Genomic DNA, 21,847 nt, shown 5'->3' with positions numbered 1-21,847 from the left:
TGAATCTACGTTATCACACAGGCTATTTGAGACAGATTGCTAATGCTAGAAATAAACTGTCTCGTACTTTTCTAATTTCAAGCTTTCTAGTAAAACTGGAATTCCTACCAATATGTCATGAAATATTGCATTATGAAGAAATTTACCCAGAAGGCATTAATACAAACTCCAACAAGCAACTCTTATAACATCTTTTCTCTAACACTGATATATAAATTTTAATATTTCAGCGTGAGCTTCTCAGAGGTGTGCAGGATAAGAAAAGTATAATTCAGGATGCTGAAGACTGTTTCCCAGATTGGATTTTCATTCCTGTGCCCTATTTTTAGTTTTAATTGGGAATATGTTTTTTGTAGTTTGACATGATGCAGTCTGCCAAGTACGTTTTGAAATAGTTTTATGTCTAGGAACAAAGGAGAAAGAATGAAAATTAAGCTGATTTGCTTACATTTTCAGAGGGACTGTACGACAGGACTGCAATGAGTACTGAAACAACAGGAGACGGGAACTGATCAAAGGAACGGTGCACGATGCGTGCTGTGGCTACGCTTGTGAGATCTACTTATTTCTAATAATAGGACTGTTGCATGTACAGTAGCGTATGTCTTGTAGGGGAAGAAACACTGATTATGTCAATGACTGGAAGCAGAAGAATAACATATCCAGTCAAAAAAGAACTCAAATCTTTTTTGAAACACAAAAGAGCTTGTGTTGAGACACAAGCTTTCTAACACCATTTTCAAAAGCAGTGATATTAACTGGCTTTAAGTACAGTCTACTCAGGACACACTATGGCTACATGTTAAAATTGGCCCAAGACAGAAGAAAAGTAAGTGTAGAAACTGAAATTCTGTAGAACTGTCTTAATAATTTTAGTCTAATTCTAGAAAGAGTCTTTGCAAATCTATCCTCTTTTTACACGTTTTGTACCTCATGTACCTAGAGTCGCATTCACTTGCTTTACTGACAAAAACAAAGGTCCCTAATTAAAAATGTTCAAGATTTTTAGCGTACATTCCTCAGTCTCCCTCAAAGGCCTTTGCTGAGCCTGTCTGCTCATACATACTCAGTGACCAAATAACGTATTTCCAAAGTTGAACTAAATTGCTGACAGTCCTGTACAGCACAAAGGCAAGAAAAAATGGGGAAACATTCTGCCTGATACAACATCCTTAAAATTATTAATAGAATTCCAATTCCAGATTATTTTAGGAATTATCACGTACTGCAGAAATCTTACTACATCTATTTAACTAATAACTGTTGCAAGACCTGCTAGGACCAGGCCAAAAAGACAAATACCTCATATGCAACTGTTTTGCCCAAGGACGTTTTTATTATGATCCTGTTTACCCAGTGAAAGCTTCTGTGAAGAAACTGGATTTTGAGGATCCCTTGCCTGTTTAAGACACCTTTCACTGTGTTCCTTTGGGCTATTCTGAATACGTAACACCACTTGTATATCTATGTTATCTTTCAGCCAACATTCCTTAAATGTTTTCCAAACAGCTGACATGTCATAAATTCCCTTCCTTCCTTTTGTAGAGCAGTACAAAAACTCACCCCCTCCCAGGACCTCTTCATTGACATAACTATAGTGTTTCTATACAGACAGCAACTTCCCTTACAAGGAGAAGAAAATATCATTTTATCACAAGCTGCTTTTTCTTGGTATAACAGCATCAGCACCAGGGCTTACGCTAGTTTAGTCAGAGCAGGAAATACCCAACTATAAAAAGTTACACTGATATAAAAACCATAAACAAGACAGATAATCTACCCAAGGCTCCACTGAGGAACAGCGAGAGTAGCCACATATACAGACGCCATCCTCTAGTGTTCTCCACCTCCTTTGCTACTCTTCCACCATTCCCAACCCCAGCTGCCCTGGGCGAGTAACAAAGCTGAACAGGACCCCCTCTTTTCCTCCTCCCCTTCTTCTCTCCCAAGAGACCTAGAAGAGGCAGCAGTTGACACCATGGAGAAGTTGGCCTTGAAGATTTACCAGGTAACAATGGCAGTCACGGGCTTGCCCACAAGCAGGGGCCACTTTGCTTCTCTCCAGCTATCAGTATGCCAGATCACTTCAAACTGCACGCAGACTTGTAGCTATCTCCTCCTCTCCCCATAGTACAGAAAACTTAGCTCATTTTCAGCAAAGAACAACAACGCTGAAAGCCCAATCACAAAGGAAGATTTTAAAAAACATTCTTACCTCTCTCTGCGGCTTCCCAGCTTGCGGGCTGTGTATTGATCCCCATAGTCCACTAAGGAGAGGTGACGTGAAAAAACAGTAATTTTGTTGCCCACAAATAAATCCTCAAGGTGTAAGCTCTCATACTTGGTGCGCTTCAGAAAGGTGCGATGGTTCTTCACATCGTACTGTAGAGAAAAAAAAGATTAAAATCCACCATAGCAAGAGATTTAAGCTGTAGGCAAACTCAACATAATTTTTACTCTACTTTCAGAAATTTCCATAGTACTGTGGGATTGAACGTGATCACTAAATTGATTTAATTCCTAAACCTTTGAACTTCCAGGTGTACCAGGAAAGCTTAGAAGACTAAACCACAATTACAAATTTATTCCATTTAAATAGTCTCAGCCTGACAGCTATCTTTGCATTTTTTATTTTAGCATTTGCTTGTGCTAAATAGAGCTGTGATAAATGGTTCAGGTGCCTAGTGGATATCTCTGCCCAGTCTCACTGCGAGTTCCTCCTAGCAGATCTATGCTGTTTCACAGACCAATGGCTCGCACCAGGAATGATCCAGATACACACTGTGGCACGTCTCCTCTCCAGGGCATTGTTCCAGTGATACTGTGCTTTCTTTGACTGCGTTAAGACTCAGAATTAGGGATGGATGGATGATCGCAACACTAGGTCGAGACGTTCTCACTGCCTAGAGCTGCAAGCTCAAAACCTGTCAAGACAATTGCTACATATCATGATTCCAAGCTAGAAGCAAGACATTAACGTGTAGTTTTCTGGGTTGGCTGGCAAAGCACAAGAGGTAACCTGCTGAATAGTTTCTTCACCGCATTTAGATATTACAGGTGCCTTCAGTTTCCCGGGGAAGTGGAATCCTACAAAAGGAAGAGTTTCATCCTCCTCAGGCCAAACTTCCCCTTCTCCATCCTGACTTACATGTACTGTCCTCCATTGCAATGGTATATAGACTAGAACAGCATTAAAAGAAAGAACATAATTACCACAAATTTTGGAGAAAAAAAAAAAAAAAAGAGCAAGATTACATACTCCTCCATGTATGAATGTATGAAATACATTCATCAAATGTATGAATACATTTCTCTCCTGTTAGAAGGCTAGAAGAATTGTAAATTTTTCCAGAATGGTCAAAACTTTGCAGATCACAGAATATAAATTATTTTGATATTTCCTTCTGCTGAGGCAGGATTATAAGGAAGAATCTTTCCCTGCTGAAATGTCTTCAGCCCCTCATACATGCTCCTCCTAAGTGTCCTCTATTAAAGTGCGGTAGGGAATGAAATGACAATATGCTGGAAAAAAAAATTACTTGAATAGAGCTACTTGTGTTTTCCAGGACTTTGCCAGGAAGCCTACTAACTGACTTGACCATATTCAAATTCTTCAATATCTTGACTAAAAATGTGAACAGTTGCTAGAAAGGCACCTGGAGCTGTTTCTCTCTTCTCAAGCAGAAGATAAATGTGAGGGAAGCATCTACCTGTGTTAAAGAATGCTTCTTTAGAGTAGAATTTTGGATCTGTTTAAAAGACCTTTTTATAAAGTGAATGACAAGCCATAGTAGAAGAAATGTGAGACTTTGGACTGTTCCCCTCCTGCCCATGAAGATGTAGACGTAAATTATCCAAAACAAAATAGTTCTCTTCTAGGAATCTGTCCTTTTTAAAGATTTCTTCTCTCTTTTTAGGAAATCTCCTGTAGAAAGAAAAGTTGTTCAGGCTTTAAGAATTCCCCATCAGAGTTATTAACCATGGAAAATTCAGAGAATGGGGCATCTCTGTCAAGAGATCCAGCTTGATCATAAGAGCTGGTTGCTGTCCCTGGACAAAAACCTATACTGTCTTCTTCCAGCTGCAAAGCAAGCTGGAAACTTGTCTTGTTATTCCCACTATTACTTTTCTTCACAGAAACCAAGACACAAAGGACTGAGAAAGAAAAGGAAAGCTGAGCACTTCACATAACACAAGCCTTCAACAGCTCTGCTCCACCCTCAGCTGAAGTGTGTGATAAAGGAGAGCTGCTGTCAGGGAGGTGGGAAAGGGGATGAAACATCTTTCCCATAAGCAGGGAGAAGCTGGCACATATCCATTACCTCCCTTCTCCTCAGACATGTCAGAGCTAAAAGCGGGCTGTCATCTCCTCAGGAAGATACCAAAAGATGAAGAAGAATTAAGCAGTAATAAAGAATGAATCACCAAATTCTGCAGAAATTTTAAAAAATATCCAGAAGAGAATTCTAAACTTAATCTCTGTTCATAAAATCACCCCCAAAAGTGATTTTAAGATGTTCTTTCTCTAGAGCTGTTACATGCATTTTTACTTTTTAAACTCCTGTCCTGATCACACATAGTCCATATACACTTACGACTGTGTACTCACCATACTATCTTAACCTAGGAGCACACTAGCAAAATGCAAAAGTCTACCAAGCCATAAGTATTTGATGCTGAATGTATTAAGAAGCTCAAGAACACCTTGAAAGCTCTTGGTTTTGAGAAGGCTAGGTGAAATGAACACCAATTTTGGCAGCCTACACATGGTTGTGTAGGAAGATTATTACAGCTCCTGACTGATTAGCTAAACTGTCTCTGGGAAACAAAAAAGAAAAATGCTCACATTTTGACAACTGTGCACACACAGACATCATACAAAGAACTAACTTAAAAGCGACAACATCATGACAGAGTTTGTTTAAAGACACTACCAGTAAAAAGTGCAAAGTGCATCTCCTCACACAGGTGGGTACCATGGTTTCAGTGAGCAGTAGTTTTGGTAAGAAAAGGAAGATTCCACTAGCTTTCTTACTTCTGCATTTGGTATTTATAGCAGGAAAAATAAAATCTGATAATGAAGTTACTAAGTGTGAATATCCAAATCTAGGCTGTTCTCAGACCCTTAGGTCTTCATTAAAAATCGGAAAAGTCCAAACCATTCACTTATTCCTAAAAGAAAGCACAAAGCCTTGGTTGGTTTATCAGGATTATCTTTATAGTACATATTACGTTTTTATATATATGCCTGCTACTGCAAAATGCTTGTTTTAACTTGCTGTCAATAAACAATGGGGATTAGTTGTATGAACCACAAGTCAGAAACGTCTGTGCAAGCACCACTGATGGAAAAATTTAGATCCCGCTCTCTGAAACATCCTTCCTTTCATTAAAACCAAATTAAGAGCAATTTACCATTTCCTCTACTTTGATAAGATTCTTTTACATTTTACTCTTCAGAGGCTTCTGGAATTCCAGCTGAAGCTTATTCCCCTGTTTGGAATGAGCTTCAATTTATGTTTCTCAAGCAGTAGGTCAGTGCTGCCGAGTTTCAATTCTGAAACCCAAGTAGAGACTGAATGAAAACACATTTGTGAAAATGAATGTCTCCACACCTAAGAAAGCTTTAAGGAAAAAAACCCCACCAAATCATAAACGTGGAAGCTCTTCTACATGCTTCACTGTGAACTTGTATTTTTGCTTTTCTTTTAGTTTCAGAAACAGAACAAGATACATCTTAAATTACATTTTCCTTACTTGGAAAATTAATAGGCATAGGCAGTGGCTTGAAACAAGCTGTTTAATTGGATATTACACTTATGACAATAGATTTTTTTCTGTTATTCTTACCATTTCAACTGATCCATCTTTTGGATAATACAGAAGTTCATAACGCCGAAAGAGTGAAGCATTTGGGTCATACCATTCAGCAGTGAAAGCAAATCTGTCATCTTGACTCTGGAAAAAGAAAAGGGGAGAAAAAAGCACACATTTTATATGTAAAAACACACAAATAAAAAACTTCCTTGCATTTGTTATCAGAAAAGTAAAAAAAAAATCATTAGTAAATGTGGTTGCACACTCTGCATGTAGTCATCTGCTTCCCACAGCTGATGACACCTTTTCACTTGTTAGTTATCGTCTTTTAAGTATGATGGAAACAGCACGGCAGTTTTCCAGGCAGTCCCAAAACTTATGCTGATTTCATCAGTCTTGAAACGTGGACTGTTGTAAAGTTGTTGCTAGACTTCTTAACTTCATGAAAGTATTTGATTGACTTTCATTTGTTAAAAAGAACGTGTTTGCTCACAAATAAATGGTAGAATCTTAACACATTTTCTACACATCCTACAAGAAGACACTTTCCTCTTCCTGAGCAGTCATATCGGAACTCCTGTTAATGATGAGATCACACAGAATCACAGAATCAACCAGGCTGGAAGAGCCCTCTGGGATCATCAAGTCCAACCGTTGCCCTGACACCACCCTGTCAACTAGACCAGGGCACTAAGTGCCATGTCCAGTCTTAAACACATCCAGACATGGTGACTCCACCACCTCCCTGGGCAGCCCCTTCCAATGGCTAATGACCCTTGCTGAGAAGAAATTCTTCCTAATGTCCAACCTGAACCTCCCCTGGTGAAGCTTGAGGCTGTGTCCTCTTGTCCTATCGCTAGTTGCCCGGGAGAAGAGGCCAACTCCCACTGCACTACAACCTCCCTTCAGGTAGTTGTAGACTGCAATAAGGTCACCTCTGAGCCTCCTCTTCTCCAGGCTAAACACCCCCAGCTCCCTCAGCCGTTCCTCGGAGGTCAGACCCTCCAGACCCTTCACCAGCTTGGTCGCCCTCCTCTGGACTCGCTCCAACACCTCAACATCTTTCTTGAAGTGCGGGGCACACAACTGGACACAGGATTCAAGGTGCGGCCTCACCAGTGCCCAGTACAGAGGGACGATCACTTCCCCAGACCGGCTGGCTACACTATTCCTAATAGAGGCCAGGATGCCATTGGCCTTCTTGGCCACCTGGGCACACTGCTGGCTCATGTTTAGCCGGCTGTCGATCAGCACCCCCAGGTCTCTTTCCGCCGGGCCGCTCTCTAACCACTCTTCCCCCAGCCTGTAGCGCTGCAGGGGGTTGTTGTGGCCAAAGTGTAGGACCCGACACCTGGCCTTGTTGAACCTCATGCCGTTGGTCTCGGCCCATCTATCCAACCTGTCCAGATCCCTCTGTAGGGCCTTCCTACCCTCCTCCATATAAACATATTCAAGTTAAGGACAACGTTAGTTTGATTCACTACTTAACTCCCTGAAATTTACATAAAGCATAAGTAGCCCAATCTCATTTACTGCTCATTTTCTGCCCCTAAGGAGTGTGACAAGCAAGCTAGACTGCAATAATTCTAAAACTGTAGCTACACGCACAGCTTCTCCCCACTCCTCATCCTTCAGAGGACAACCCCCTGTAGGAAAGCAAGCACAAAGGCGATGCAATGCATGTGGCTGTGCAGCTCTAGCACCTCTTAGTGGTACATGTCTGTTAGCTACTGATACTGCAATATTAGTTATTTGACAGCTGTTAGATGGGGCTCTAAATTTTTATTTTCGATGCCTCCTCATCTGACTGCTACTCCTGGGTCTTGTCACAGGCTTCCACTCTTTAGATGTATCTGTACTCTTATACATCTTAAACATTTAGATGCCACTGGGAGTTCAAGTTGAATCCATGCAGGCTTTTTTAGTCCTTCAGATTTTAGAAAACAGCAGGATTTCTGTTGTTTCAAAGACTGTTCAATAAGCAACAGGACAGAAAGAGTTCCTGTGGGCTTCCATGACTACTCTGGAACACCAGCAGGAAAAGAATCATAATCATTTTCCTAGCGAGTGCAAGCCTATAGACATATAGACATTTAAAAAAACCAACTAAACCAACCAACCAAACAAAAAACCCAAAACAACAACAGTGATCTTGCTTTTGTTGTCATTTTTTCTTTCAGCTTAAAACTGAGTTAGGACTAAGTGCTTTTGCAGGTTGAAGTCCTCACACAAGCAGCAGCAGGAAAGAATGAGATCATGAAGAACAACTTCAGAATTTTACAATGTGATGAACACTTGTACCTGTTCGGATAAAAGCATCATGGCAAGTGCCCCACCCTCCTGCCAGCCCTTCTGGTACCCCTACACGGCAAAGTGAAGCCATGATTATATCACAGAAGGACATATGCAGTGGGGGCAGCACAGTGCTCTGCGAAGGATGCAAAGCTTCCATTTCTAACTGTAGAATTATGTACAGCACTGAAAGCCTTATTTACAAAAGCTACTTTAACTTCTGTGTTATCTCTACACTACACACTGCAGCCTTTGACAATACTTAAACTCATGTTTTAGGTGCAGCATCCAGCACAAAAACGCCCTGGGTACTTAGCCTGGTTTCTGGCCCTTAGTTAAGCTAGACGTGCTTGTGTCTTCATTGCCACTGTCGTCGTTCTGGAGATATAGAAGTCAGAACAAACTCTTCCTTATTTCAAAATTCACATCTTAATTTTTCTATATAGGCATGTCGTTGGCGATAAGCAATAACAAGGGTTGGCAGACAAAAATAAATTACTGATTTCAACCTTGATCTTAAATACACTCATCCTGCTGGAAGACAAGACAAAAAGTTTGATCGATTAATTTAACCATCATCTTGTCAAGGCTGGGTATTATATTATAGAGAAGCAGTTCTCTACCAAAGAGGCTGTCTAAAAAGCAAAACCATCCTTGTCTCTAGAGTACTACCTCCACAAGTTGACTAGTGATGTATGAAATAAAAAAGTTGCACCATCCTTAATCAATGCCTCCTCATAATATGAAGACATATATAACTGCACTACTTCATGCTACTTATTTCATACTATAGCACCACTTTCAAATATATTTTCTAGGTAGCTGTTTGTCAGAGAAGCTACTAATTTTCATTTAAGCAAAACTTCCAAAATATCCAAATGTTTACTTGTCTTGGGGAAGTAATGTATTTATGTGAACAAGGAAAGAAAACACCAGTAGATTTTTCACTTAGTCACCAGTATCAGTCATCAGCACCTTCATGTTTACAGTGAGAAACTACATTGTGTGACCTGTCTGGTGAGGAATTGGTTTGCTTTTTTTCTTTTCACAGAATCACAGAATCAACCAGGTTGGAAGAGACCTCTGGGATCATCGAGTCCAACCGTTGCCCTGACACCACCCTGGCAACTAGACCAGGGCACTAAGTGCCATGTCCAGGCTTTTCTTAAACACATCCAGAGATGGTGACTCCACCACCTCCCTGGGCAGCCCCTTCCAATGTCTAATGACCCTTGCTGAGAAGAAATTCTTCCCGATGTCCAACCTGAACCTCCCCTGGCGAAGCTTGAGGCTGTGTCCTCTTGTCCTATCGCTAGTTGCCCAGGAGAAGAGGCCGACTCCCATTTCACTCCAACCTCCCTTCAGGTAGTTGTAGACTGCACTAAGGTCACCTCTGAGCCTCCTCTTCTCCAGGCTAAACACCCCCAGCTCCCTCAGCCGTTCCTCGGAGGTCAGACCCTCCAGACCCTTCACCACCTTGGTCGCCCTCCAAGCACAACCTCGGTTTTAAGATGCGTTTGAAATTCATTTTATAATATCTTACTCAATGTCTGAGCTACTCGTATTTGTTATTCGGCAAACTTTGTTGGCCACTGGTTCTTATTCAGCTGAATGGCAGAAATGCACATTCTGTATTATTTTCTTTCAGCATTGTAAGCAAAGGCAAGGTAATAAATGCTACTTCGACTTGAAAAACACTGCAGACCTAACCCTCAAATGCCCAGTAATGGAATCAGTAAGCAGGAAAAGTTGAATCAATTATTATTTTATATCTGGAAAATATGGAGAGCTAACAGTTTGCTAAAATGACCAAAACAAAATCTGTAAAGCTTCTCCTGGGCCTCAACTAGAATTTCCTCTGCTTTACGGACGTAAAACTATCACAGTAAATATCTTTAAATGCAGAGAATAATACAACAAGAAAACTTAAGAGCTTATGCAAAACACTGTAAAAAATAATTGGAAATTAATTATGCTTGTGAACAGGTAGATTGTTTCAGAGGAGCGCACTGCAAAGTGAAGACATTCAATATTAAAAGCAACCTAAAGACCCTGCCAAACAAGTATAATGTAAAACACAGCAGGGCTGCAATTTTACTATTGCAGATTCATGCAAATAGTCTTAAAACAGACAGAAGACAATCCTGAATATAATCATGACATGGAGTAATGTGAACATATTCTGGTGAGCCCTTGCCAGGCACCACTGTAAAACTGTCACTCCAAGTCATCAAAACCACCAATCAATTTAAAATCATAGTTTTAAAAAGTGAGTACATATTAAGATCCTAATACATCTTTTTAAATGAGAACTTAAGACTTTTATTTACTTATTTAATGCAGGAGTGGGATTTTGAAGGCAAAAACTAAACACAAAAACACTTCCCATCACGTACTGTAAGGATTGCAATAAAATTTTACATCTTCACAGCCCTGAAATTACCTTTCCTGGACATCTACTTTCACCTGCTATTAAGGTGCTCAATCAACAGAACCGGTACAGCAAACAACTTTCTTACATACGCTTTCACTGGCATGCCCTAGACTGCAATGTGGGAAGGAGTCTTAAAGATGAGAAAGTACTAGGGGAGACATGCTGAGCTTCTTCCTTGGCTTCTGTTCATTGTCCTAAAAAAGGAAACTCACAGAGAAAGCAATTGTCCAGAGCAGAGTGATTAGAGACCAGCAATGATGACCTGTCATGTTCAATCCACCACACTGCTCTGGATCAACACCGAGTCCTGAAAGTGGCAGATTTCACAGCCCTGGACCAGAAAGCCCTGGCACCTCATTCCCCCAGGCAATGGCTGAAATATGTTAGTCACTAGTGAAATCACATCACTGGGGACAGCTCAAGTAATAACAAATCAAGTGAATCCATAAATACATCATAACTCAGAAAATTCTCACTCTAAAGCATTAATTTCATAGAATAGAATCATAGAGTCAATTTGATTGGAAAGGACCTTTAAGATCCAGTCTAACCATTAACCTAGAACTGCCAAGCCCACCACTAAACCATGTCCCTAAGCACCACATCTACACGTCTTTTAAACACCTCCAGGGATGGTGACTCCACCGCTTCCCTGGGCAGCCTGTTCCACTGCCTGACAACCCTTCTGGTGACAAAATTTTCCCTGATATCCAATCTAAACCTCCCCTGGCACAACTTGAGGCTGTTTCCTCTCATCGCATCACTTGTTACCTGGGAGAAGAGTCCAACACCCGCCTCGCCACACCCTCCTTTCAGGTAGTTGAAGAGAGCGATAAGGCCTCCCCTCAGCCTCCTTTTCTCCAAACTAAACCACCCCAGTTCCCTCAGCCGCTCCATTCATTTCTGTACTGTACCCTCATCACCATCACATGTAGCCTCTGCTTTCACAACTATGCAATTAAACAAGCAATACCTAATGGAGGAGAAATAATTTTTCATAAGTTTTCACATCAGTGGAAAAATTACCAGCATTAAAAAACTCAGCAGTGGCTGTATGCTTTATATTCACCCACTGATAGTTTTAGAGTAGCTGTCTTTAGCTCTGTTTTTACAGCCCCTTTCCATGGTAAAATCTAGGGCAGCTGAAATCAGGGATGTCAAGAGTTCACCTACTGTGAATATGGAAAGAATCTTTTTCTTTCTTCCTCCTTTTACAAGCTGCACAGAAAAACATTTGGATGCATGTGTAGGTTTTGCTAGCTTATGCTTTTTTGTTTATATTAGTACATGTGAATATGCAGTAGGATGGCTCTATGCACATGAGAAACATTTACTGAAGCACAGCTGAATTAAAAAAATTTAATTTTGTGATTAGTTCTGAAAGTGATGGGGGAAGCAGTCCTTCTTAGCTAGCATGGGACTAAGTTCTAGAACATAAATCCGAGCACTTATGAAAGAATTGTGCTCACAAAAAATTGCTGCAGAGGGAAATGGTTTGCCTGGAACATAGCAGCCAAGGAATCACAGAATCAATCAGGTTGGAAGAGACCTCTGGGATCATCGAGTCCAACCATTGCCCTGACACCACCATGGCAACTAGACCATGCCACTAAGTGCCATGTCCAGTCTTTTCTTAAACACCTCCAGAGATGGTGACTCCACCACCTCCCTGGGCAGCCCCTTCCAATGTCTAATGACCCTTTCTGAAAAGAAATTCTTCCTAATGTCCAACCTGAACCTCCCCTGGTGAAGCTTGAGGCTGTGTCCTCTTGTCCTAGCGCTAGTTGCCCTGGAGAAGAGGCCGACTCCCACTTCACTACAACCTCCCTTCAGGTAGTTGTAGACTGCAACATACATCTGGATTTGGTTTTCCCAGCTTCAAGATGCCTCCTGACTGCCACACTATTTTGCTGTTCTGGGGCGAGTACTTCTGTCCTCTTCCTCTAGTTTTGACTAGAAATTTCATCCTAGAGTTTCTCTTACAATAGAGAACACAGGAAATCAGGAGCGATGGCAATTTTTTCTGCTGGTCATACGCACTCTTGGACTTATCACAGTCTAAGGGAAGGGCAGTTTAGATTATTCCCCTCACTATTATATGGGCAACACATTTTCACTAAGATCCTGCCTTTCGCCTGACTTTCTTTTTTCCATTATACAGATAATTCTGTCCCACCAGTAAGCCTGCAGTCAGTATTTTTCTGCCAGTTTGTCACTTCATGCTTTTGAGCTGTAATCTCTGTGATCTGTAATTGACTGGAAACAACCATCTGTGCTTAAGCCAGTTATTAGCCTGCAATGTACCATAACCCCTTTAGCTACTCAAGAAAACTTCACGTGAAACAGTATCAAAATACTTCTTCAAATTAGAAAAGCCCTGAGGTATCTAGAAAGTTCATCTTTACATGCTATTATCAATCTAGTCTCTATGAGGCTTATACACGCTATCAGGAACTTCAACATTCATGACATATTTGACACAGGCTCACGGCCTGTTGCCCACATATTTACAAGTTTAGAAGTCACGAAGAGTATTGCTACGTTTGAAGTCGGCAGCTTCGTGTCTGCTGCTCCTTCGATTTTCTCAGTGACTCAGTGACTCTGAAATCAGACCAGAGAGAAAAAGAATCAAAGGACCTGAATCAACTCCCAACAAAGCAATCAAAAGACTGCACAAACCTCATTAAAAGCTGAATCAGAGCCAAAAGGATCCATCTTGATATCTGTATTCTATATTTTGTAAAAGTCTCTGCAGTCACAGAGAAAACCTGCAGTCACGCCCTGATCTGAAAATTACTGGGAACCAGCACACAGGAACAATTCTCACATTGAACAGGTAACACTCCTAATACTCAAAAAAAACTTTCAGGAAAGACTGCCCTGAAACTTCCTAAAAATCTGGCAATAATTTTAAGAGAAACGTTGTTTTCACAACCTGTCCCCCCCCGCCCCAAACCAGGCTGGTGGCATTCTCAGAAATATTTTGGAAGAGCAAGGATATTTTTATAAAAAATGAGATGGTATCAAAGGACAAGGATACAAATCATTTTAAAACTTCTCAGGTGAAGATATCATGAGGCTGACTGACTCCAACATCAGGTAGTCTGCTGATGCATTAACAAGTACTTACCTTATGCTTTTAGAAAAAATGAGAAAAAAAAAAGACCAATGTACGCAAGTTTGCCGACTACTCTCTGGCAAAAAACAGAATTTATTGAAACGGCCAGTCAACAGGTACCTTTCTCCTTGTCTTTCCTCTTTGTAGGTTCCACAAAATAACTATTGCCATATGTGTTGGTGCATTCCTTAGACAGACGTTGGCCTCGTGCTCTTCAGACAGTGGGCTGAACTGGGGGACCTGAGCAGCTGCCCTCCTCAAGAACAGTATTCTCAGAATCGGGTCCAGAAGTCATTGTTGTAGATGTATGATCAACCTCTTAACAGCACATGTCTAAGTCCTGTTATGAATTATTTGAAACAGTTCCTCAAAGCTCAGAAATCACCATCACTCATCTTCCAGACCAATTGCCACTTCAGATTTAACTCTACTGTGAGAGGACTTCAGCACAAATGAAAAGAGAGCCACCAATAAACTCCTAGTCTGAGGAGCAAGAGTGACAGATTTCAGACAGATCTATCTCCACCGTCCACAAAGGCAGCTACTCACTGTCTATACTCCCCCAGCAGGCCGCACATACAAGCACTGGCACAGTATCACCTGCTTTCTTAAATACTTTGACTGCTTTAGATGGTTCACTATTAGCCTTCCTGTTCTCCCATTCTAACATCCAGCTTTGCTTGATTTTCAGCTGAATGCTTTTTGTGTGCATCTGCCTAGGGAACTGCAGGCCCAGCAGTCCGCCCAGCTTCCCAAGTAGCACAAAGTGCTCACAAATTCAGAACATCAGACAAAAAATGTAACTTTGATTCATTCTGAAGATTGCCTCAACCAGTGGATTAGGAGCGCTTTTCTTTCATGTAGGGACATCTTAAATGTGACAGTCCCCTGAAGACAGATCTATAAAGCTGAAAGAGGAAAATCAAGAACACGTAAAACAACTGGAATCTCTAAAAAAACATTACATAAAATAATGAAGTCAAGACATCAAACAGGACACAGCAAGCTAAATGACATTAGTAGATGCCAAAATATTTAATGAACTTCCCTACTCCATTTGTGCAATCAATTTTCACCTGGGGGGAAGGGGATAGCAGAAAACACAACCAACCTTCTGGTTTGCTAAATAAAGGTTGATGGAAAATAGAAAATGGGAGTGGGATTCCTGCGTTCCCAGCTCTTCATGGACTCCTGTGTAATCTCAGACAAGTCAACTTAACATTTTGTGCCTCCTTCTCTCCAGCTATAACAAAATACTTACTACGGGAGGGCTTGCCACACTCTGGGCACTAGTAAATGAAAGGGATACTCTTTACTCATGTTTCTCATCCCTGACTGTTTTGACCACTGCCTCTCTTCAGAAGCTCATAACCACAGGGATTCTCTGATGTCTAACTAGGGATCAGCTCACACTGAAGGCTTTCTTTAAAGATGCCTTAGAGGGTTTCTTTCCCCTCCTCATTCTCATGAAACCTGGAGGGACATTATTATCCCTCTGCCAAATCTGACTGAAATTTGTCAGTAAATTTCAAACTTACTGGGCGGGAGTAGAACTTAGGACAAAAGATAGTGCTCATATACACACAAGCAGACTGTGATCACACAAACTTTGGTTTTCTGAGGCAAACAGGCTGAAAGCAGCTGTATGAAAAATTCTATTTGCACACTAAAAGCAATTTTCCATCATCAATAATTCTTTAAAAGAAAAATCTCCATTTGTGAAAGAAAAGGGAAGGAAAAAGTGCAGAAGTAGCTAAGCCATTAAATGTTACCGACAACTTTGCAAGACAGAAACAAGAGACTTCAGACCTACTGGTGGTATTTAACAAATAACATTCTGAGTGGTAGAAAGTGCTCTCATCTTCAGCATTGTAACGCACCTTAAATCCCAAAGTGAATCCTCAGCAGTGCACGCTTACTAAGTTGTGTTATTCAACCCATCTTCTACCTTCACAGTTCCTGTAATACAGGATATTTTCCAGGCAAAACTCAAATCCACAATACTGTGTGGATAGAGCATTCAATTAACTCTGTCTCTTAAAACTCATTTTCCTCCTCCTCTTCCAGTCATGTTTCTGACAGACGAGCTGGTATAATTTTTTAGAACTCCAATTTTGCAGCTCTCTCGCTGCTGTTAGACCTCCCACCACTTTCTCAACGGGCTTTTCTTTAGTCAAAAAGAAAAAAGTAGAAAAAAATCAAAAGGTCACTTTTGAAATGGAGAAACATCTGGCAAATGCAATTTCCATGACAATGTCTTGACTACAGATGATTCTCAATCTAAAGCTCATATTCAGAAGCTCACTCATGAATTTTGCAAGCAGACCTCTTTTGATCCTCCCCTTGTAGAAAGCAAATCCTGCCTATTGAAAATGTCACACAAATTCTATACAACTATTTCAAACTAATTAAGTATTGGTTAAATTATTAAAATTCTTAAACAGCTTTGGAAGTCTACTGAGTCAGACACTCATATTTTTATATTTACAACATTTACCCTGCTGCAAATAGATGCTACTTCTTTTAGACCCACAGTTAGCTGACTCCCAGTGTTACAGGTACCTGGGCTTCTCAGATGCCTTTTGGACTATAAATGTTCATATTTCTATTACTGCCTGGACCATCTGTTGCCAAGTAACACGGGAATGCTTCTGCCTCTGTAGCACTGACCAAGTCAATCTTCCTCGTGGATGGGGATCTCAGTTCTGTAAATTATCCCCATACGGGTTGTGATGAAAACAGCTCTAGAAGGCTGAAGGCCCCAAATTTTCTTCTCAGATTTAGGAATCTGCAATCCCACCTCACATCAGCAAAATTACCTGGCTGTTCTGTCAATTTACTAAGCAAGAAATCTTCTTTTACTACTAATTATGTAAATTCTGCAAGCTTCCTATGAAGCATGTAGGCATAATTAGTGTAACCTATTCTTTTTTTTTCCCAGTCTCTCATATAAGAGAACCACGAATTCAAATCCTCAACCATTAACTCAATCCTCTGCAATTACATGTTATAGTTAAGTACTTAGTTACAGGATTCATGTTATTTTGTTAATTATGGAACACAATTTCTCTAAAACACATGAAGGATGCCATACTGCTATTTACTGGTCTGTGCAGACAGGTTTAACTTTAGAAGATCAGCTAAACCTTGTCTTTAGGGGAATATGTCACCATTTAATGCACGTTACAAGATGCACTTTATAAAGCTGCAGATAGTAAGTTATATTATTGTACTCTTAATTACACGATCACAGATAATTCCTCTAAGAGCAGTCAGTAGTGCTCAGCACGTGCCTATCTGCCTACAGCGAAGAGTCTGACAGTGATTTTAGCAAAAGCAGAGCTGGTCCCTGACTCAGAACAGCATCTGTAACACAAGTCATCTCACTCAATTACATTTGAGCATAAAGTTGAGGTGCTTTGCATCTAATCAGTCAGTAGTGGCAGAAGTAACGCTGCCACGGTCAGCTGCTGAATGCTGGGTCTCTGACTTCGAGCTATGAGGTTATTGTCTGAATGTGATCCCAGAAAGGGAAACAGGGATACACACAGCTTGAGCTACCGGTGCACAGCCCATTACATTCTCCAACCCATATTGCACTTATGGGAAAAACATTTCTGAAAGGCTCAAAACTTTGCCCAACAATAAAGCTGATGACAATACTCAAAGGTAGTCTTCTTTTATAGAGACTATTCCTCTGGCAAAATTTCAGCTTTCAATTTCCAACCTTTTCAGAACTAAAGCTCTTCAGAGGAACACCAATTTTTTTTTTTAATTAGGATTCTGAAATGTTTTCAATTCCCCCCCACACACACACATTCTTATTCAAGACTTCCATTAAATTTTCAACCTCTAGTAGAACATGTCTGGAAAACTTCAAGCAGAATGGTTAAAATTTCAGAAAGTTATGAGCAGCTGGATGTAGAGGTTTGAAAAGAAACACCTACAAATCCTGAATCAAAGCTGTCAACAGCACTTCAAAGCAGTATAATGCCTACAGCATCTTCAGATTATCTCAGCTCATAATAATCTTCTGAAAAGCATTCTTAACAAGAACCGGTTGGTTGCCTTGGAATCACAGCTAAGGGAGAGAGGGTCCTTCAGCCACCTGATACCACGAGCATCAGCACCCAGGAGTTTGTGTGAACGCTCTAAGACCACACATGCTGCATCTACCTTGAACAGTCCGAGCTTGTAACAGTCGAGTAACAACCTACAATCCTATGAAGCAGACAAACAACTCTGATGACACGTTTCTTATTCATGACTGTGGGCACTTAAAGCAGGCATTTTGTCTGCACTACTATTTAACCAAATGTTGACGTTAAAATACCATTTTTTCTCAGATTGTGTCAAATATTAATTCTAAGGTAGCTGGACTAAATCCAGATTTCAGCTAGTACAGATGTCATGGTCATACATCCTTTATTCTGAAGTCAGACTAATGACAAGTTACATGTGAACAGAAGTTCTCATGATAAAAGCTGTTTTCCCATTAGTAAACTTGCCAAAAAGTAAAAAATTCTGTGGGGTAGAAGCAGCAAAGTGGGTAAGTACAATCATGTTCTTAAACTCTGCCAAACCTAACAGGCTTTTACAGGTTCATCTTCTGAAGATTTGTTCTACAATTCAAAGATTTATTTCTCTCCCAGAGCACAGAACTTTTGTCATCACAGTTTTGAGCAGCCTGTGTAATTCCCCAGAGATGCAAAGGTCTCTGCTGGATGCAGTGACTAAGAGATTCCAATCCCATACACAGTTTTAGTCAAATTACTTAGTTCCACCTTCACAGCTGCCCCCTGCATTAGTGCATTCGACGTTCAGCACTTTTAGAAAAAGGAGGTTATGTTTCCCACTTTATCCATTTGTAAAATAGGAATAATCATAATTCCTTTCACAGAAGGAGAGCAAGATTTAATAGCTAAAATATCTATACTATTCAGGCATTATGAATCCCCCGTGGTTTGGCCGAAACCATCGCAGAGGCAGCTCAGTTAGTTCATCCTAATTTCCTGCTTCTGCAGACCCTTCACTGCAGCACAGGAACCACACACCCGTGAAAGGAGTCACACAGAATCAACCAGGTTGGAAGAGAACTCTGGGATCATCGAGTCCAACCATTGCCCTGACACCACCCTGGCAACTAGACCAGGGCACTAAGTGCCATGTCCAGTCTTTTCTTAAACACATCCAGAGATGGGGACTCCACCACCTCCCTGGGCAGCCCCTTCCAATGGCTAATGACCCTTTCTGAGAAGAAATTCTTCCTAATGTCCAACCTGAACCTCCCCTGGCAAAGCTTGAGGCTGTGTCCCCAGAACAGGGCTGCTAATGCTGCCCAGCCCGCTGCCTCCGCAGTTGCCACCAGGAACCCCTGCTACTCCAGAATGTCAGGAGCTGCAAGGACTGGATCCACACCACGCTTCCCCCCCTCTTCCCCAGTGATTTGGGGATGTTCAGACTTAGAGGCCGTGGTTCAGTTATCAAAGAGTGTACTGTAACAGAGAACATCAGACAGGGCGAGGACAGCATTGCTATCATGTAACTAGAAAACACACAGCACAATACAGTCCTGCTCCTAGATACTACAGTAAGAGAGAGAATGCATAGAAAGGATGAAAAAGGAGGGATACTGAGTTTAGTGAAAGATCATACTTAAATGTGCATATGTTCATGTGGAAGAACAGGTACACAGCCCCAAGCACGCATGCCCACATCTCCCCCTTCCCATGTGTAGACCTCTCTTTCCAAGGGTGTTAGAATATTCTGCAGAAAAAGTGTTATTTTTTTAAAAAAAAAAAATAAGGTAGTTAAAATTATTGTAGAATCTCACACAAACAAAGAACATGCAACAGGCTCTCTGGAACACATCACCAGAGAGAGCCACTTCTTTGCAAATACAGGAGCACCCTCTGGTGCTCACAGACAGGTTGAGCACCTTATTGAAACCTCAAGATTTCACTTATGAAATGATCAGTAAGAAACCAGCTCTGTTGCTGTCTCTTCCTAGTGCACTATGCCTCAAAATTAGTAACCTTGTAAGAGGAGGGAGAAATGACTAAATTATAAAGCACAGATCACCACAACCTGGGTGATAAAGTCCTTTCACATAGGAAAACTGCTGACATAAGGGCATGTGGCCTTCTTCAACACCCAGCCTCCAAAAATGCCAGTGCCACACGTTTTAAATAAGTCTCAGAGCTGTCCGCTCCAGGACAACTTGCAAGGGCCACCTCACAGTTTATCTCGTACGGGGAACATACTTCTCTATTAGGCATTAGTGTGAGAAAAAAAGAACTTCTACCTTTTGTATGTGCTCATCTGATGTGGGGATATTCTCATTATATATGCAAATATTTGCTGAGCTCTCATTCTTAGTATTAAGCTGAAGCACTGTGTTCCAAAACCCAGCTCTACAAAATTTACTCCCTTCATCAAACCTTACGCTGTTTTTAATTTCCATTTTGTTGGCTGGGAGAGAACTACTGTGTTCCACCCATGAAACACAGAATCATAGAATCAACCAGGTTGGAAGAGACCTCTGGGATCATCGAGTCCAACCGTTGCCCTGACACCACCCTGGCAACTAGACCAGGGCACTAAGTGCCATGTCCAGTCTTTTCTTAAACCCCTCCAGAGATGGGGACTCCACCACCTCCCTGGGCAGCCCCTGCCAATGGCTAATGACCCTTGCTGAAAAGAAACTCTTCCTAATGTCCAACCTGAACCTCCCCTGGTGAAGCTTGAGGCTGTGTCCTCTTGTCCTATCACTAGTTGCCCGGGAGAAGAGGCCAACTCCCAGTTCACTCCAACCTCCCTTCAGGTAGTTGTAGACTGCAATAAGGTCACCTCTGAGCCTCCTCTTCTCCAGGCTAAACACCCCCAGCTCCCTCAGCCATTCCTCGGAGGTCAGACCCTCCAGACCCTTCACCAGCTTGGTCGCCCTCCTCTGCACTCGCTCCAACACCTCAACATCTTTCTTGAAGTGCGGGGCCCACAACTGGACACAGGATTCAAGGTGTGGCCTCACCAGTGCCCAGTACAGATGGACGATCACTTCCCCAGACCGGCTGGCTACACTATTCCTAACAGAGGCCAGGATGCCATTGGCCTTCTTGGCCACCTGGGCACACTGCTGGCTCATGTTTAGCCGGCTGTCGATCAGCACCCCCAGGTCTCTTTCCGCCAGGCCGCTCTCTAACCACTCTTCCCCCAGCCTGTAGCGCTGCAGGGGGTTGTTGTGGCCCAAGTGTAAGACCCGGCACTTGTTCTTGTTGAACCTCATGCCGTTGGTCTCGGCCCATCTATCCAACCTGTCCAGATCCCTCTGTAGGGCCTTCCTACCCTCCAGCAGATCGACACTCCCACCCAGCTTGGTGTCATCTGCAAATTTACCGAGGGTGCACTCAATCCCTACGTCTAGATCACCCATAAAGATACAGAACAGATATCTATAAAGACATTGACTTGGTCGGTTGTTTTATCTGTGCAAACTGCTTGTTCATTAGTGCCCCTGCACCGACATCCTGCCACCTTCCTGGCGTCACTAAACAGAAGATCCAGACAAGAACAAAGACCGTCGCACCTCAAACGCGTTCCCTCCTCAAAACTCACCAGCTGCTTTCCCACTGGGTCCCTCAGGAGTTTCCGAACCGGCCTGTCCCTAACGCAGGCGGCTCGGACGCGCAAACAGCTCCCAGCTGGGCACCAACGGGACCCAACGGCACCTTAAAATGACCCACTCACGGCGCCTCACTGGGCCCCTCGGAAAAGAGCGAGAGGAAGGGCCGGGGCAAACCTCGGGCCGGGGCAAACCTCACCGGCGCCCCCCGGGCCGCGCGGGCAGGCGGAGGACAGCGGCGGGACCCCCCTTCCCCGCCCCGCTCACGCCGCCTGCACACCGGGAAGCACGGCCCCCGAGGGGAGCCCCGGGCGGGCCCTGCGGCCGTTATTCCGGCACCTCGGCACCACCTGCCCCGGGGCTGAGCTTCGCCCCGCCGCCCGCCTCGGCGGCAGCCCCGCATCACGGCGCGGGGCTGTGACCCCGCTCGTCCCGACGCCCCCGCTCACCATGGCCATGGCGGCGGCCCGCGGCCCGCCCGCCCCTGCTGCTGCCGCGAGCGCGGCGTGACGCTACGTGAGGCCCCGCCCTGGCAACCGAAGCCCCGCCCCCGCGCTGCCCAGGG

The 21,847-nt window shown here is 42.6% G+C and overlaps 1 protein-coding gene across 1 annotated transcript in view; it reads right to left on the bottom strand.

Moving 5' to 3' along the window:
* NME7 (NME/NM23 family member 7) overlaps positions 1-21,811 on the bottom strand; it is a 97,198-nt gene extending 75,387 nt beyond the window's left edge. The window contains exons 1-3 of the mRNA XM_068417323.1: positions 21,732-21,811; positions 5,851-5,958; positions 2,216-2,382 (exon numbers count right to left, since the gene is read on the bottom strand). Coding sequence (XP_068273424.1) covers positions 2,216-2,382; positions 5,851-5,958; positions 21,732-21,740 — 284 coding nt within the window. The 5' untranslated portion in view covers positions 21,741-21,811. The remainder of the gene's footprint in view (positions 1-2,215; positions 2,383-5,850; positions 5,959-21,731) is intronic.
* Between the last annotated feature and the right edge of the window lie 36 nt (positions 21,812-21,847).

The sequence above is a fragment of the Nyctibius grandis genome, chromosome 23, assembly GCF_013368605.1.
Source record: "Nyctibius grandis isolate bNycGra1 chromosome 23, bNycGra1.pri, whole genome shotgun sequence".
NCBI lineage: Eukaryota > Metazoa > Chordata > Aves > Nyctibiiformes > Nyctibiidae > Nyctibius > Nyctibius grandis.
Note: the sequence above shows the minus strand (reverse complement) of the source record. Positions and strands in the feature narration are given on the sequence as shown.